Here is a 16487-nt window from a genome sequence, read left to right as displayed (position 1 = left end):
CGCGCAGGCTCACGGGCCCAGCCGCTCCGCGGCATGTGGGATCCTCCCGGACCGGGGCACGAACCTGTGTCCCCTGCATCGGCAGGCAGACTCTCAACCACTGCGCCACCAGGGAAGCCCGGGTCTCAGATTTAAAACAAACAAACAAACAAACAAAAAAAAACCCCACAGATTAAAAACAACTGATTAACAACTGAGTAGAGAAAATTGTGTGAAACCTGTTTTAGATGAGCGGTAAAGAAGGCTTCACTGAACAGGGAGCATTTAAATGGAGGAACCTAAAGCATGAGAAGGAATTAACCATGTGAAGATAAAAAAAACCCCACAGATTAAAAACAACTGATTAACAACTGAGTAGAGAAAATTGTGTGAAACCTGTTTTAGATGAGCGGTAAAGAAGGCTTCACTGAACAGGGAGCATTTAAATGGAGGAACCTAAAGCATGAGAAGGAATTAACCATGTGAAGAATGGTCGTTAAGAAAATTCCAAGCACAAGGTACACATGTGGAAAGACCTTGAGGAAGCAAAGATTTGGGTATGTTCAGTTTAGAGAAGACCTCTGTGTTGGAGCATAGTTACTTGGTTGGGAGAGTGATAGAATGATAGGTTGGAGAGACATTCAGACTCATGTCTTTGTGGGACAGGGTAAAAAATTTAGATTTTATTTTTAATGCAGTAGGAAGTCACTAGTTTATTTTAAGTAGGGGAATAATATGAACATAATATAAATTTTGTTTTAGGAACTTTTAAACTTTGTGTAAAAAATGGATTAGAGTGGATTAAGAATTGAAAAGTCAGTACAATTTGAGTGTTGTTTCAGGAAGTTTTCCGTATGTGCCATAAAAAGTTGAATTTTTTATTCAGTTGTAGCATATGAGGACTCAATTTCAGGAGCCAATTAACGAATCACTTGGCCTTCATAAAGTTCAGGGCTACTGATAATAATTTACGTAGGAAGAAAAAAGTAGACGTTCTAGGAAGCAACATGATCTGAGCTTCTGGAGCCATTACAAAGAAAGAAAAATAAAAAGCCTAAAATATGGGGAAGCAAATGTTCTAAAATCCAGGCACCTTACAGACATGTAATGTTAAGATTCAATAGAAAAGCCCATACATCTAGGCTCTTGCCTTTAACATTATAGGAGGCTTGAGTTTCAGAAAGAAAACAGAGATAACGGGCCTCCAAGATTTTAAAAATTTGCAGTGTTTGCTTTCTTTCATAGTTTAGCACCTGCCAAAGATGAGTTTCTTAGTAGAGCATATCTTTTAAGCCATGTTGGTAAAATTAAAGTAGAGCATGTCTTCCCTGATGATAAAGGGTTAGCCAGTGTTCTCTGGTGGGTTGGTGTTTACTTGTGAGTCAGTCAAGCAATGAAGATTATAAAGGAATTCAAGTAAGCAAGAGCGGATTTGTGCAGTGGGTAATGGTGATAATCTCTCCTCAGGTAAGGGCTAGAGATTCTATGACTTTCTGGTAACGAGTAGAAGGTAGAACTAACTGTGAGTTTATGCTTCTCTGTGGTAGATCTAATAGGCAGAGAGATTTTCCTTGTTAGGGTCTGTTACTTTCACCTAAGCCCAAAAGTCAGGTTGCACACTAGAGACTGACCACCAGAGAGTAGCATCCTATTTTCTTTGGTGAAAAGCCTTAAGAGAGAGCCAGCTGTAGCCTTCTCTTTGTGTCCCACATATGTATTCAAGAGTTAACAAGGCTAATGGTGAATCAGGTCTCCCCTTATCCATAGGTTCTGATCTGTTAGCAGGCCTACCTACTAGTGGGACCACCCAGTGGAGACAGTATATAGCATTTACTGCTGTTGAGACCTTATATAGATACAAGTACTTCTTTGATTCTGAGATACACTTTTTCCCCTTGACATTTTAACATCTTTGAAATTGGGTAGGATCTTAAACTGATGGAATCTTGAAATAGCTGTAAGTCAGAATGTAATTGTGACATAGTAGATGTTGCCTGATATAGCAAACTTGGTCATGACTATTCATATTATTATTACTTTGAGTTATATACATTAGTGGTGCTGTCCATATTGAAAGAAACTGCTCTTTAACTCTTCAGAAAGCTAATGCAATATTTAAGCATTGAATTGTAAAGTTAATATATATGTAGAAAGACAGAAACAGCAACAGGATATAATTTTTGATATTAGTAAAGCAAATACTTGCTGTTGTAGAAATGATCACTAGTTCACATTTTCTTGCAAAGAAATAGTCAAGTGTTTTATGGGACTAAAGTAAAGAATTCCCACAAGTAGAGATAGCTTTATTGTTCTTTTATTGAGATAATCTGCAAAAGGATTGCCTCCCACATGCCAAGTTGTGTAGCTGAGTCAGGAAGACTTGGCATTATTTGTAAATGACCTGGATGATAATGGGTTAATATCTAAAATATATAAATACCTCAGAAAACTCAGAAAAGTTGACATTTTATCTTCTTAATAGATATAATGTATTTCAAAAGCTGGTGAGACTGAAATCTGAGTAACGTAGGACTTTCCGTAAGGAATTGTACCATAATGTGAGTGGTAGTGATTTTTTTTACTTAGAAGTACATAAAATAATGGTGTCTCTTAACAGTAGATGGCGTTGGCATTTTAGATTCAATGAAATATGGTATTTCAACCTTTCTGAGCCTCACTTTCTTCAGCCAAGAAATTGGTACAATAATGGTACCTTCCTCATAGGAATGTAAAGTGTACAGATCAGTGCATAGCCCATAGTAAAATCTCAATAAGTGCATAGATGATATGAATTGAGATATTGAGATATTTCTGATTTTAGATTAAGGAAGGAAAATGCACAAAAAAATTAGGGGAAAACGTCATGACAAGATTTTCCTTTATCTTGCTAAGAGGTGTGGGTTATCAACTATAAAATAAGAAGATTAAAAAGATTGGTGTGAGGAACTTCATTTACTAAAGACCTATTGTCTTTCTCCTCTATTAATCCTGTAGTTCAGTACCTCCTGGTTCATGACACTTAGTTGGTATTGTTTGCCTGAAGTTCAGTGACTGTTTAGAGGCTCCTGATATAAGGACTAATGGAAAATCATTCCAGCAAACAGATCATTCCAACCAGTAAAATGTATCACCGTCATTATAAGACTTACTAAAGTTGGTTGAAATACACACTTCCTGATTTTCTACACATAGTTTTTTTTTTTTTAAAGTCTTCTTGTCATGAGTTTTTAATAAAGGGAGCCAGAGAAATGGGTATTTTTAAAATGGCTCCCTACTATTACTGTATTTCTTGCTTGGCGTGATATATTTTAGAAAATTCAACAAGTAAGGAAAGAAAAGAGTTTTATTAAAATGTCAGTAAAGATAATTTTTATAGCTTATTATTTTTAGTGAAATGTAGTTGATTTACAATATTATATGGTTTCAAGTGTACAACATAGTAATCTAATACTTTTATAGATTATATGTCATTTGAAGTTATCATAAAATATTGGCTATATTTCCTGTGCTATATAATATATTCTTGTAACTTATTTATTGTATACATAGTAGTTTGTACCTCTTTATTTGCTACCCCCTCCTGCACCTCCCCCTTTCTCCTCCCCACTGGTAATCACTAGTTTGTTCTATCTGTAAGCCTGTTTCTGTTATGTTATATTCATTTGTTTGTTTTAGTTTTTATATTGCATGTGTAAGTGATACCATACAGTGTTTGTCCTTCTCTGTCTGACTTATTTTACTAAGCATAATATCCCCCAGGCCCATCCATGTTGTTGCAGAAGGCAAAACTTTGTTCATTTTTATGGCTGAGTAATATTCCATTCTAAGTATATATACCACATCTTCTTTATCCATTCACCTGTTGATGGACACTTAGGTTGCCTCCATATCTTGGCTACTGTAAATAATGCTGTGATGAACATTGAGGTGCATTATCATTCTGAATTAGTGTTTTTGGATTTTTTTGGATATATACCCAGGAGTAGAATTGCTGGATCATATGGTAGTTTTATTTCTAGTTTTTTGAGGAACCTCCATACTGTTTTCCATAGTGCCTGCACCAATTTACATTCCTAATAACAGTGTACTAGGGTTCCCTTTTCTACCCATCCTTGCCAACATTGATTATCTGTGGTCTTTTTGTTAATAGCCTTTCTGTGGTGTGGTTTTGATTTGCATTTCACCAATGATTAGCAATGTTGAGCATCTTTTCATGTACCAATTGGCCATCTGTGTGTCGTCTTTGGAGAAATGTTTATTCAGGTCTTCTGCCCAATTTTTAATTGGGTTATTTGGGGTTTTTTTAATATTGAGTTTTCTGAGGTATTTATATAGCTTGGATATTAACCCCTTATCATCCAGATCATTTGCAGATATTTTCTCCCATTCAGTAGGTTGTCTCTTCATTTTGTCCATGGTTTTCTTTTCTGTGCAAAAGCTTTTAAATTTAATTAGATACCATTTGTTTATTTTTACTTTTGTTTCCTTTGCTTTAGGAGGCAGATCGAAAAAATATTACTGCAGTTTATGTCAGAGTGTTTTTTCTCATGATTGCTTTAGCTATTCAGGGTCTTTTGTGGTTTTATATAAATTTTAGGATTATTTGTTCTAGTTCTATGAAAAATGTCCTGGGTATTTTTGTAGGGATTGCCTTAAATTCTGTAGATTGCTTTGGGTAGTATGGACATTTTAACAATATCAATTCTTCCAATCCATGAACATAGGATATCTTTCCATTTTTTTGCATCGTTTTCAATTTTCTTCATCAATTAATCTTATATCCTGTAACTTTACTGAATGCATTTATTAGAACTAACAGTTTTGTGATGAAGACTTTAGGGTTTTATATATGTAGCATCATGTCATCTGAAAATAGGGACAGTTTTATTTCTTCCCTTCTGATTTGGATGCCTTTTATTTCTTTTTCTTGTCTGACTGCTGTGGCTAGGATTTCCAATTCTGTGATAAATGGAAGTGGAGAGAGTGAGCATCCTTGTCTTTTTCTTGACTTTGGAAGAAAAGCTTTCAGCTTTTCATCGAGTATGATGTTAGCTGTGGGTTTGTCCTAAGTGGCCTTTATTATGTTGAGATAAGTTCCCTCTATACCCACCTTGATGAAACTTTCTCATGAATGGATGTTGAATTTTGTTAAATGATTTTTCTGCATCTATTGAAATGATCACACAATTTTTATGCTGTTTTGCTAATGTGATATATCACATTGATTGATTAGTGGACATGGAACCATTCTTGCATCCCTAGAATAAATCTCACTTGATCATGGTGTATGATCCTTTTTATATAGTGTTGAATTCAATTTGCTAATATTTTGTTGAGGATTTTTGCATCTGTATTCATCAGATATTTTGGCCTGTAATTTTCTTTTTTTGTGTGTCTTTATCTGGTTTTTGTATGAGGGTAGTGGTGGCCTTGTCGAATGAATTTGGGAGTGTTCCCTCCTTAAATTTTTTGAAATAGTTTGAGAAGGATAAGTATTATATCTTCTTTATATGTTCGGTAGAATTCCCCTGTGAAGCCATCTGGTCCTAGACTTGTTTGCTGGGAGTTTTTTTTCTTACAAATTCAATTTCACTACTAGTAATCAGTTTGTTCAGATTGTCTGTTTCTTTTTGATTCAGTTTTGAAAATTGTATGTTTCTAGAAATTTATCCATTTCTTCTAGGCTGTCAAATTTGTTGTATTCCCTTATGATTTTTTGTATCTCTGTGATATTGGTTATAATTTTTCCTCCTTCATATCTTATTTTGTTTATTTAGATCCTCTCTCTTTTTTCCTTAATGAGCCTGGCTTAAGGCTTATCAATTTTGTTTATCTTTTCAAAAAAAACAAAACAAAACAGCTCTTGGTTTTGTTGATCTTTTCTATTATTTATTGCTTTCTATTTTATTTATTTCCTCTCTGGTCGTTATTATTTCCTTCCTTCTGCTGACTTTAGGCTTTGTTTGCTCTTCTAATTCCTTTAGGTGGTAGTTTAGGTTGTTTGTTATCGAGATTTTTTTTGTTTCTTCAGGTAGGACTGTATTGCTATAAACTTCCCTCTTAGAACTGCTTTTGTCACATCCCACAGATTTTGGAAATTTGTCTTTTTATTTTCATTTTTCTCAAGGTATTTTCTGATTTCCTCTTGGATTTCTTCATTGGCCCATTGGTTTTGTAGTAGTATTTTGTTGTCTGCACAAGTTTATGTTTTTTCCTGTAATTGTTTTCTAGTTTCATACCACTGTGGTTAGAAAAAATGCTCAATATAATTTCTGTCCTCTTAAACTTGTTGAGACTTGCTTTGTAGTGTACATCTGATCTGACCTGGAGAACAGTCCATTTGCACTTGAAAAGAATGTGTATCTGCTGTTTTGGGATGGAATGTCCTATGGATGTCTATTAAGCCAACTGGACTAATGTGTCATGTAAGACCACCATTTCATATTGATTTTATGTGTGGATGATGTGTCCATTGATGTAAGTGGAGTATTAATGTCCCCTACTATTATTGTATTATTTTTAATTTCTCCCTTTACATCTGTTAGTGTTTGCTTTGTATATTTAGGTGCTCGTCTATTACGTGCATATATGTTAATGAATGTTACATCCTCTTCTTATATTGATCCCTTTGTCATTATATAATGACCTTCTTTGTCTTTTATTATGGACTTTTTTTTTTTTTTTTTTTGCGGTACGTGGGTCTCTCACTGCTGTGGCCTCTCCCGTTGTGGAGCACAGGCTCTGGACGCGCAGGCTCAGCGGCCATGGCTCACGGGCCCAGCCACTCCACGGCATGTGGGATCTTCCCGGACTGGGGCACGAGCCCATGTCCCCTGCATCGGCAGGTGGACTCTCAACCACTGCACCACCAGGGAAGCCCTGGACTTTGTTTTAACATCTATTTTGTCTGATATGAGTATTGTAATCCCAGCTTTCTTTTCATTTCCATTTGCATGAACTATCTTTTTCCATCCCCTCACGTTCAGTCCATGTGTGTCTTTAGGTCTGAAGTGAGTTTCTTCTAAGCAGTATATAGATGGATCTTGTTTTTTCTATCCAATCAGGTAACCTTTATCTTTTGATTGGAGCATTTTCCCAATGACATTTAAAGTGATTATTGATAGGTATGTACTCATTGCCATTTCATTACTTGTTCTGGTTGTTTTTATAATTCTTCTCTGTTCTTCTTATCTTAGTTTTCTCCCTTGTGGTTTTATGATTTTCTTTAGCAGTATACTTGTATTTCTTCCTCTGTAGTTTTTGTGCACCTGTTGTAGGTTTTTGATTTGTGGTTACATATGTGTTGACCTATAACACTATCTACTTGTATTAAGCTGTTCTCCGTTTACATTCAAACACATTCTAAAAGATCTACATTTTTACTCCCCCATCCATGTTTTGTGTTGTTGATGTCATATTTACATTTCCATATTTATCCCTTAACTCTTTATTGTATTATAGTTGATTTTACAGTTTTTGCCTTTTAATCTTTATACTAGCTTATTTAAGTGGTTGATCCATAGCCTTTACTATATATTTGCCTTTCCTGGTGGGATTTTTCCTTTTTCATAAATTCTTACTTATTGTTATAATCTTTTCTTTTCCACTTAGAGAATACCCTTTAACACTTTGTTTAGGGTCAGTTTAGTATTCATGATTTCTTTTTGTTTTTTTCTGTCTAAAAAATTCTTTAACTCTCCCCAAATCTGAATGATAACCCTGCTGGGTAGAGTATCCTAGGTTGTAGGTTTTTCCCTTTTAGAAGTTTAAATATATCATGCCACTCCCTTATGGCCTGCAAAGTTTCTACAGAAAAATCACTGATAGATCTGTGGGGGTTCCCTTGTACGTGACTCTTTATTTTTCTCTTGCTGGTCTTTAGAATTGTCTCTTTATTTTTAACTTTTGCCATTTTAATTATTGTATGTCTTGGTGTAGATATCTTTGGGTTCATCTCTTTTGAGGCTCTCTGTGTTTCCTGTACCTGGATATCTGTTTCCTTCTTCAGGTTCAGGATGTTTCCAGCCATAATTTCATCAAATACATTTTCAACCCCTTTCTCTCTCTCTTCTCCTTCTAGGACTCCTATAATGCAAATGATAGTATGCTTGATGAAATCTCAGAGGTCCCTTAAACTGTCCTCATTTTTAAAATTTGTTTTTCTTTTTACTCTTCTGATTGGGTGATTTCCATCATTCTATCTTGTAGATCATTTATGCATTCTTTTGTATCCCCTAGTCTGCTGTTAACTCCTTGTAGTGTGTTTTTCATTTCTGTTCTCATATTCAGCTCTGACTGATTCTTTTTATACTTTCAATTTCCTTGTCAAAATTCTCACTGTGTTCATCTGTTCTTTTTACAAGTTCAGTTAGCATTCTTATTACTAATGCTTTGAAATCTTTATCTGGTAAATTATTTATTTCTGTTTCATTAATTATTTTTTCAGAGTTTTTTCTTGTTATTTCATTTGAAACAAATTCTTTTGTCTTCTCATTTTGTTTAACTTTCTCTTGAATGTCTATGAAATTAGGTAAAACAGTTAACTCTCCCAGTCTTGAAAGGGTGTCCTTGTGTGGGAGCATCCCTGTTCAGTCTGTGTGTTCCCAGTGCCTTTGGGGGGAGAGCTGGATCTAAAGTGTGCATGGGTCATGTATTCCGCCAGGGTGCATCACCTTGGTGGGAGGTGGGGCTGGAGGTAGCATGGCTAGAGCCAGTCAGGGGTGAGCCAGGGCTTCTCCTATGCTCAGTGGCCATCCTCACCCTATCTGGGGTGAGGTTGGGTCCTGAGGTGCTGGAGGAGAAGCCCTGAGAATTGGGTCTGAGCTGGTTCTGTTCCCTGCAGTTGTGTGCTCTCCCCCTTCCCTGCAATGGCACCTTCACCCTAGAGGGTAGTGCTGAAGCAAGAGGGGCCAGAGAAGGTGCCCATTGTGGGACAGGGCATGTGCTAAGGTGGTCTCTGCACATCAGTCAGTGTTCCAGACAGCTCCCGATCTACCAACTTTCATGAGTATCAGTCATGGCTACCCTCACCCTGTTCAGATGCAGTGCCAGGTCCAAGTCGGCTATGTCCTCACCAAGTGTGCACTGTCCAAGACAGTGGTAACCTTTACCCTAGTGGGGAACTGTGCTGGAGCTAAATGGGCTGGGGTACTCGCTGGGGTGGTGACAGGAAACCAGCCAGAGCCCCAGGTAGTTTCAATCTGCTTCCACCATCTTTTCTGGGGAGTGAACAAGCATGTGCACACTCTTTACGAGTAGGGTCTCAGTTTCTTACAGCTCTCATGTAAGTTTCACTGGTTTTCTAACCAGCTATGGGGACTTGTCTTCCCACTATCAAATACCAGGGCTGGGATACTCAATATTTGGTTCAAATTCCTCACTCTCCAGGGAGACTGTCTGAGCCCATAATAATCTCTCTCCTCTTCTCTGTCCCCTCCTAGGAGTGTAAGTCCCAACCTGATCATTCTCCTCCCTTCCTACTTGATTGTGTGTGGATAGTTCTTTACAGCCTTGGTTGTAGAAGAGTCTTTCTGCCAGTCTCCAGTTGTTTTCAGTGAGAAGTGTTCCACATGTAGATGTATTTTTTGATGTGTTTGTGGGGGGGGGGTGCGAACCCAGTGTCCTCCTGCTCTGCTATCTTGATCTCTTCCCCAATTTTTATACTTTTAAAATACATAAAATAGAAATAAATAAAATAAAAGATAAAAAGCTAGAAAAGAGACAAAATATTTAACATTTTTATAAAGTTATAATGTACATGAGGTGAAAAGTTGTAACTGTAAAAGTAAATGGGATTAAGCTTGAAGAAAAGAAAGTAGAACAGTGAATAAATTTAATATCTATTTAGCTATAGCTTTAAAAATATAATGGACTAGAAACATATTTTAAAACAACAAAAACATAATACTTGGAAGTGAGGGAAATAAATCATGGAAAAGAAAAAAATAATGAAATTAACACTGACTGCAAGCATGTAAGGAATATTTCATAGGGGAAAAGCTCCTTTTAAATGTGTGGAGCAGAGAGATCAACACTTTCACCGTCCTTTTCTTCATCTCATGCTTGTCTCATCCCTTATTACCCAGGAAGACATTTACATACTAGGACTCCAATGAACAAAGAAGTGTCAATGAGTATTATAATATGGAAGAACTTTGTGACTATAAAGGACCAAATGAATATGAGCTATTCTTCATTCCTTGTGTGACTGCTGATAGATGACAGAATATATCAAAGAAGATAGTGTCCAAATTATTTAGATATTTTGGTAGTCAAATATTGGTAGTCAAAATATTGACTTTCCTTTGAAGGCAAATTAATTACTATTGTAGAAGACGTAATCAAATATATCACTTGTGTTTATGTCAGGACATTATATACTGGTTTTAATCTCTGAATTGTCTGCTAGGTTTTACTTAAAATAAATTGGTGTTCATAGAAGCAGAGTAGGTAAGATTCCAGCATGGGAAGCTGAAACATTTTTAAACATGCTATAAGCAAAAAGATAACCATTACTTATTTTCTATGGCAAATTATAGCTGTGTACCATAAAGAATCAAGACCAGAGCAGGTGAGAAGTTAAATAATCAGGTAAGACACTTGAGAAGTTAAAAATTTATTGGTATCCTCCTCAACTTACGTTTTCCTTCTATTTGTCCATAGACACCAAGGCCTTTTTACTGGCAGGATCAGTGTCTCCCATCATGCAACCTGGATTAGGGTAGGAAGTAGATTAATGCTTCTACCACATGAAAGAAAAAACTTCCAGAATTAATTGCGACATCATATGACCCATCTTCAGGAACTGTTTCCTCTTTGCAACATTTCTCTACAGTGATTTCTTCATTAACATTTGTATCCCACTGCTACTTGATCCCTCTCCTGAACCTCAGCCTACTTTTCTGAGGCCTCTATACCTAATACTTTATATTTTGTTGGTCCTGCTCTTGTTTCAGACTCCAACTAAGTAAGCACATATCGGAGCACCTAACCTAGTTTGAAGTTCCAGACCAGCATGAACCTCCTCTGGTGTAGTAAAGACCCTACTTGTTGACAAACTCCGTGATGGACTAGGGCTAAGATCCACAGTACTGCAAGATCACACAACTGTCTCCTACTGTGCGGAACTAATTCAGTTTTTCCCTTTGTGTATCAACTACTACCAGAATTAAGCCTAATTTTGCTACATGAAACCACTTGGATACCTATTTGTATATCTGGCCTTCTTCTTTGCCTCCTGTATTTTATATCTAAGAAAAGAAATGGGTTGATTTTTTTTAAGCAGGAACACCTGGAAGAGAATCCATGGTATTCTGGGTATTTGCTGTGCTCACAGTCCCTTTCTGAATAAAGTGCCCAGAAGTGTTTCCTTGTGCATTAGTTGCCTTGCTCTGTATGATATATTCCAAATGTCCTAGCCAAAAGTAGATCTGGGATCAGCACTTGAGTCCAAGACAGTAATCTTTAGATTTCCCCAAAACCTATTAAATATCATATCTTGAGAACAATGACCAACAGAGACACCTTGCTGTAAACTAACTAATCTAGTCAGTTTCTCTCTCTTGGGGAGTATATACATAGGAGAAGGAACTCAAGCAACATAGCTTTGGTAAATTGACATAGAGAAAATAAATGAGCAAAGGCCATTGAGATAAAGAAGAAAATGGAGAGAGAATAGTAGCCAAAATAGAAGCAGACATAGACACAATAAGCTGACAGAAAGAAACAATATTTGGGCCTTTGAAGCAATCAAGATAAAGCAATGGAACTCCCACTACTGAGCAGACAATATAGACTGCCATCTTATTCTGAATAATGGTTCTATTTCTTTACGAGATCTGAATTGTTTAGCTACTGAGAGAGTGTGTGGGCTTTCTTACTTTCTGTGTAACATTATGATAAGTTGCATCAACTGAATTAGCCACTGAGTCTGTTCATTTTAATCCTAAACAGCATAAACACAAAAATTATCTCATGCATTGGTTCTCAGATTAACATCATCATCATCATTTGGGAATTTGTTAAAAATGTAAATTCTTAGGCCCCATTCCAGACCTACTGAACCAGAAACTCTGGAAGTAGGACCTGGCAATACATGTTTTATAACTACCCTCCAAATGATTTAAGGCTAACTAAAGTTTACAAACAACAAATTTAGTAATCTCATGTGATTCCTCTTATAAATTATCAAACTGATGCATATTCTTTACTGGGCACCTACTATGTGCCAGAAATTATATAAATTATTGCATATATGCAATTCTCATAATCACCATAAATATAGATATTATCATTCTACTTTACAGATGATGAACCAGTAATTTAAAGAGGATGAGTAACTTTTCCAAAGACATGTGTATCTTTGGACACATACGTACACACACACACACACACACACACACACACACACACACACACACATACAGCTGGCCGAATTGAGGTTAAGAATATAAGAATACCTCATGTATTTTACTCTCAGGCCATTGCTCTTTCTACTATTACATAATACTTGCTGAAAATGAGATATGTAGAGATTGTGATTTGCTTATTGTTGCTCCAAAAATCAGTTGCAGAGCCAAGACAAAAAACCATATTTTCTGTTTCTTGTTTTGCTTGTTATATCTAATACAGACTTCCATTTCATACAGCATCATGGAATATTGCTATAACTTTCATTAGAATAAGGACTGTGCTTAATATTCAATTCTCAATAATTATTATGAATAAATCAACATTTGTGAACTAGAAGGACCTATAAAAGAGGTGTAATCCACTAATTGAGCAGTATCTGAATGTGCAACATAAGAAATGTAAAATTAAAAAAATAAAATAAGACTTCATCAGTATCTATTTTTAAAATTAGATAATAAAGTAAAAAGTAATCACAAAACTATAAATAATTCAGAACTACTCAAGAACTTCATGAAAAAATTTAAAACTATGTAACAGTATTAGAGGAGTCTAGGATAAGTTGAGAGATATACAATTTAATGAATAAAATGACAACTTTCATACATGTGATTTCTTTCTCAAATAATCTGTGAATTCAATGTGATGTAATCAATACTATGGCAAGAATTTTATTTTTTAGTAAATGACAAATTGATTCTAAAATTATTATGGCAGAATAAGGGCATGAATAGGTAAAACAAAGAGTGTTGATCCTAGTACACATTAAGATAGGCTATAAAGCCTTAGTAGTGAAAAAAAAAGGTAGCATTTTCTCAGTACAGATAAATAGGCCAGTGGAGCAGAATAAAGAACACAGCTACAGATTAATGTATCTAAGAACTTGTCATATGATGGAAGAGGCACTTCAAGGATAATTGTTCAATAGGTGTGATGGCTAACTTCGTTCTCTATTTGGTAAAATGAAGTTGGCTCTCTACTTCACATTATGCAAAAAGGTGATTTCTAGGTTAATAGAATGTGACTAGAAAAAAAGTTAATGTTTAAAATGAAAGAAATACCTTGTGACATAGAGGTAGGAAAAGGTTAGACAAGATTCCCAATAGCATCAAATATTGGCTTATAATTTATGGATTAGATTACATTAAGTCAAAGATTTCTGTTCAATGAAGGAAGCTATAGACAGTGCTAAAAGGTGGGTGACAGATATCTAAATCCAACAAGAGATTAATATTTAGAATAAACAAGGAATTCTTGGAAAATCTACACAGGAATTTCAGGAAGCCTAATAAACATACAAATAGCCAGTTCATACGCACAAAACAGTCCTAAATAGCTAAGAATTATATCAAGAAATGCTCAGTTATATTTGAAATTAGAGAAATACAAAATATAGCATTGTAATAATATACATTCATCAGCATGGAAAAATTTTGAAAACCAGCCAATATTAAAGTGTTTGTGATTATGTGGGGTGTGCCAGTTATCTATTGCTACATGACAAACCTCCCCAAAACTTAGTAGCTTTAAATACTAGAGCATCTGTTTTCCCATGATTCTGTGATTTGTACAGAGCTTACTCTTCTCAGCTCTACTTGTGGTCAGTTGTAGTGAACTAAGTCTGGGGAATGGAGTCATCTGAAGACTTGTTCACTCAGATATTAGCTTTTGATCCTGGCTGTTTGCTGGAATGCCCACACATCGTCTCTCCATCTGGCCTGGGCTTTCTCATAACATGGTAACCAAGTTCCAAGGCCAGAGTCCTGAGTGAGTGAGAGTTCCCAGCAGAAGTCATATTATCCTTTTATGACCCAACCTCAGAAGTCTTGCAGCATTACTTGCTTTGCTGAGGCAGTCGTAAAGCCCTTTCGAAGTTCAATGCCTCTTTCTTGGAGAGTAGCAGAGTTCTGGAAGGGGATGTGAAGTCAGAAATATTGTTCTGATGAATTTTAGAAAGTATGAGTTGCTACATGAAGAAAATGGAACTATCTTGTATTATGGTGGGACTATAAACTGATAATTCTGGAGAAAAGATTTGGAGAAATAATGGAATGAAGTATACCAAATTCCAATGCCCTAGCAATCCCCTTCTAGGATATATACTTCCAAAGACACTCTATCCTATTTCCTTAAGGGTTGCACAGGGATGTTTAATGTAGCCTTGTTTGTGCCAGTAGGAAGTTGAAGTCAGCCTAAGCATTTAACCCTATGGGAGTGGATAAATATTGTGGAATTACACTATGTAATGTTAAATAGCACTCAGAAGGTGAATTCGATGAATATGCAGAAAATGATTAGATTTTAGAAATTGTGTTTAGGCCTAGAAAAAGAAATTTTAAGTTTGTTAAAAAATATATACAAATACAAAACACAACTAAATAGTTTCAAAGATATATACATATCTAGGAAATACAGAAATTAGTTTGAAGGTTAATGTTTTAGTTCTAGCAGTTCTAGCAAACTGCCAGATCCCCAAATAAAAATTATAGGTGGCATGGAGATCAAATAACAAAAATGGTTAAAACACTACATGTCTTTTATGGTATGTGTATATTGGTGAATTTTAAATTTATATTTCAAGTTTTATATACATATATATGTATTTTCAGTTAAGATTGAGAAAGCTAAACTTTTTATGGATTGGTCATTAACATACGAGTGGGTATATCTATTCCTCTTTACCTAACAAAATAAAATAATTCATATGTAACTTATTTCTATTTCAGATTCTGATCAAGAATCCAATGTTTGTGTACCTATCCCTCTCCAGAGCTTCAGAATATTTAATTATCATTGGAGCATCTGAATTTTTGCCTCTATACATAGAAAATCAGTTTATATTAACACCCAGTGAAGCAACTACACTTGCAGGTAGACATTTCCATTTGTACTCATTATGAAATTTTTATGTAAAGTTTTCTTATATGCATTTATGAACTATTTCAAATAAGCAGAAAGTAGAAGGAGTAGTAGCATTTGCTTAAACTTTAAATATCTAAGTTCTGCTTGCTGAAATTTTTAAAATATGAGCACTTTGCCATCATTGCATCAGTAGTTTTTAACACATAAAACTTTGTAAGACTTCTGTACCTCTTCTTTATCCCATTTCTCTCCCTCCCCCCGCCTATAGGTAACAACTCTTCTAAAGTTAGAGTTCATCCTTCTGTCACATTTATATATTTTTACCTCTGATGTACCTATGTACATACAATCTGTTTCTAAAATTCATATATCATTTTGTATGTACTCTTCTGTTACTTTCATCTGAAATTATGTTCCTCGGTTCATGTTGATCTCTAGTTAGTGCATTTTACCAGTGCTGTGGGATTCTATTTTATGAATACTGTTTATTTATCCATATCGTATAAAAGGATATGAAGTTGCCCCCAACTTTTTCACTTTTCCAAATAGTACAGTAACAAATAGACTTGTACATGTCTCCTTGTGCACATTTGTAAAAGTTGATCTATATTTAGACATTCAAGAGGCATGGCTATTGTGTACATCAGTTTTACTAGATATTGAGAATTGGCTGTCCAAAAGAGGTTGCAAATGGAATTAAATGTTTTAAGGTTCCAGCATTAATGGAAAGATGGTAAATGTGATCATTTATTTTATGCTATAAAAAGTCAGAGATGCATACTGTAACTTGCAGGTAACCAGTAAAAGAATAGTAAAAAGAATAGTAAATGAGTATATTTATTTGAAAATTTTTACTAATAATTTAAAAAAATAAGAAAGGAAAAAAAGAAGGAACATAAAACATGTGGGCCAAATAAAAAACAAATGTTAAGGTGTGCAAAAACATTGACTAGCAGCCTATTATTGAGTAGATTTTGTGATAAAGGGCACACCACTGTCGGACTGCACATAGTCCAAAAGCCAAACATGACACAGTTTCAGGGGCCACGACAGATTTTTCCACAGGTATACCACATTGTTTGACACTCTGATTAATTAATAGAGATGGGGACTAAACCCATTCAATTTGTTCATAGAGTATTTAATTAAGGCTCATATCAACAGGACTCCAAAGAACAGGATAAGGCCACTTGCAGTATTGGTCTCAATCATGCTGGCAAATTCCTGGACCAAGCCAG

The 16487-nt window shown here is 35.4% G+C and overlaps 1 protein-coding gene across 1 annotated transcript in view; it reads left to right on the top strand.

Annotated features, from left to right (window-relative positions):
• SLCO6A1 (solute carrier organic anion transporter family member 6A1) overlaps nt 1-16487 on the top strand; it is a 96184-nt gene that overhangs the window by 31429 nt on the left and 48268 nt on the right. The window contains exon 7 of the mRNA XM_024739678.1: nt 15114-15258. Within this exon, the coding sequence (XP_024595446.1) occupies nt 15114-15258 (145 nt within the window). The remainder of the gene's footprint in view (nt 1-15113; nt 15259-16487) is intronic.

The sequence above is a fragment of the Neophocaena asiaeorientalis genome, unplaced genomic scaffold, assembly GCF_003031525.2.
Source record: "Neophocaena asiaeorientalis asiaeorientalis breed wild unplaced genomic scaffold, Neophocaena_asiaeorientalis_V1.1 scaffold146, whole genome shotgun sequence".
Taxonomy (NCBI): Eukaryota; Metazoa; Chordata; class Mammalia; order Artiodactyla; family Phocoenidae; genus Neophocaena; species Neophocaena asiaeorientalis.
The sequence above is the reverse complement of the archived record's forward strand: the minus strand, read 5'-3'. Positions and strand labels throughout refer to the sequence as shown.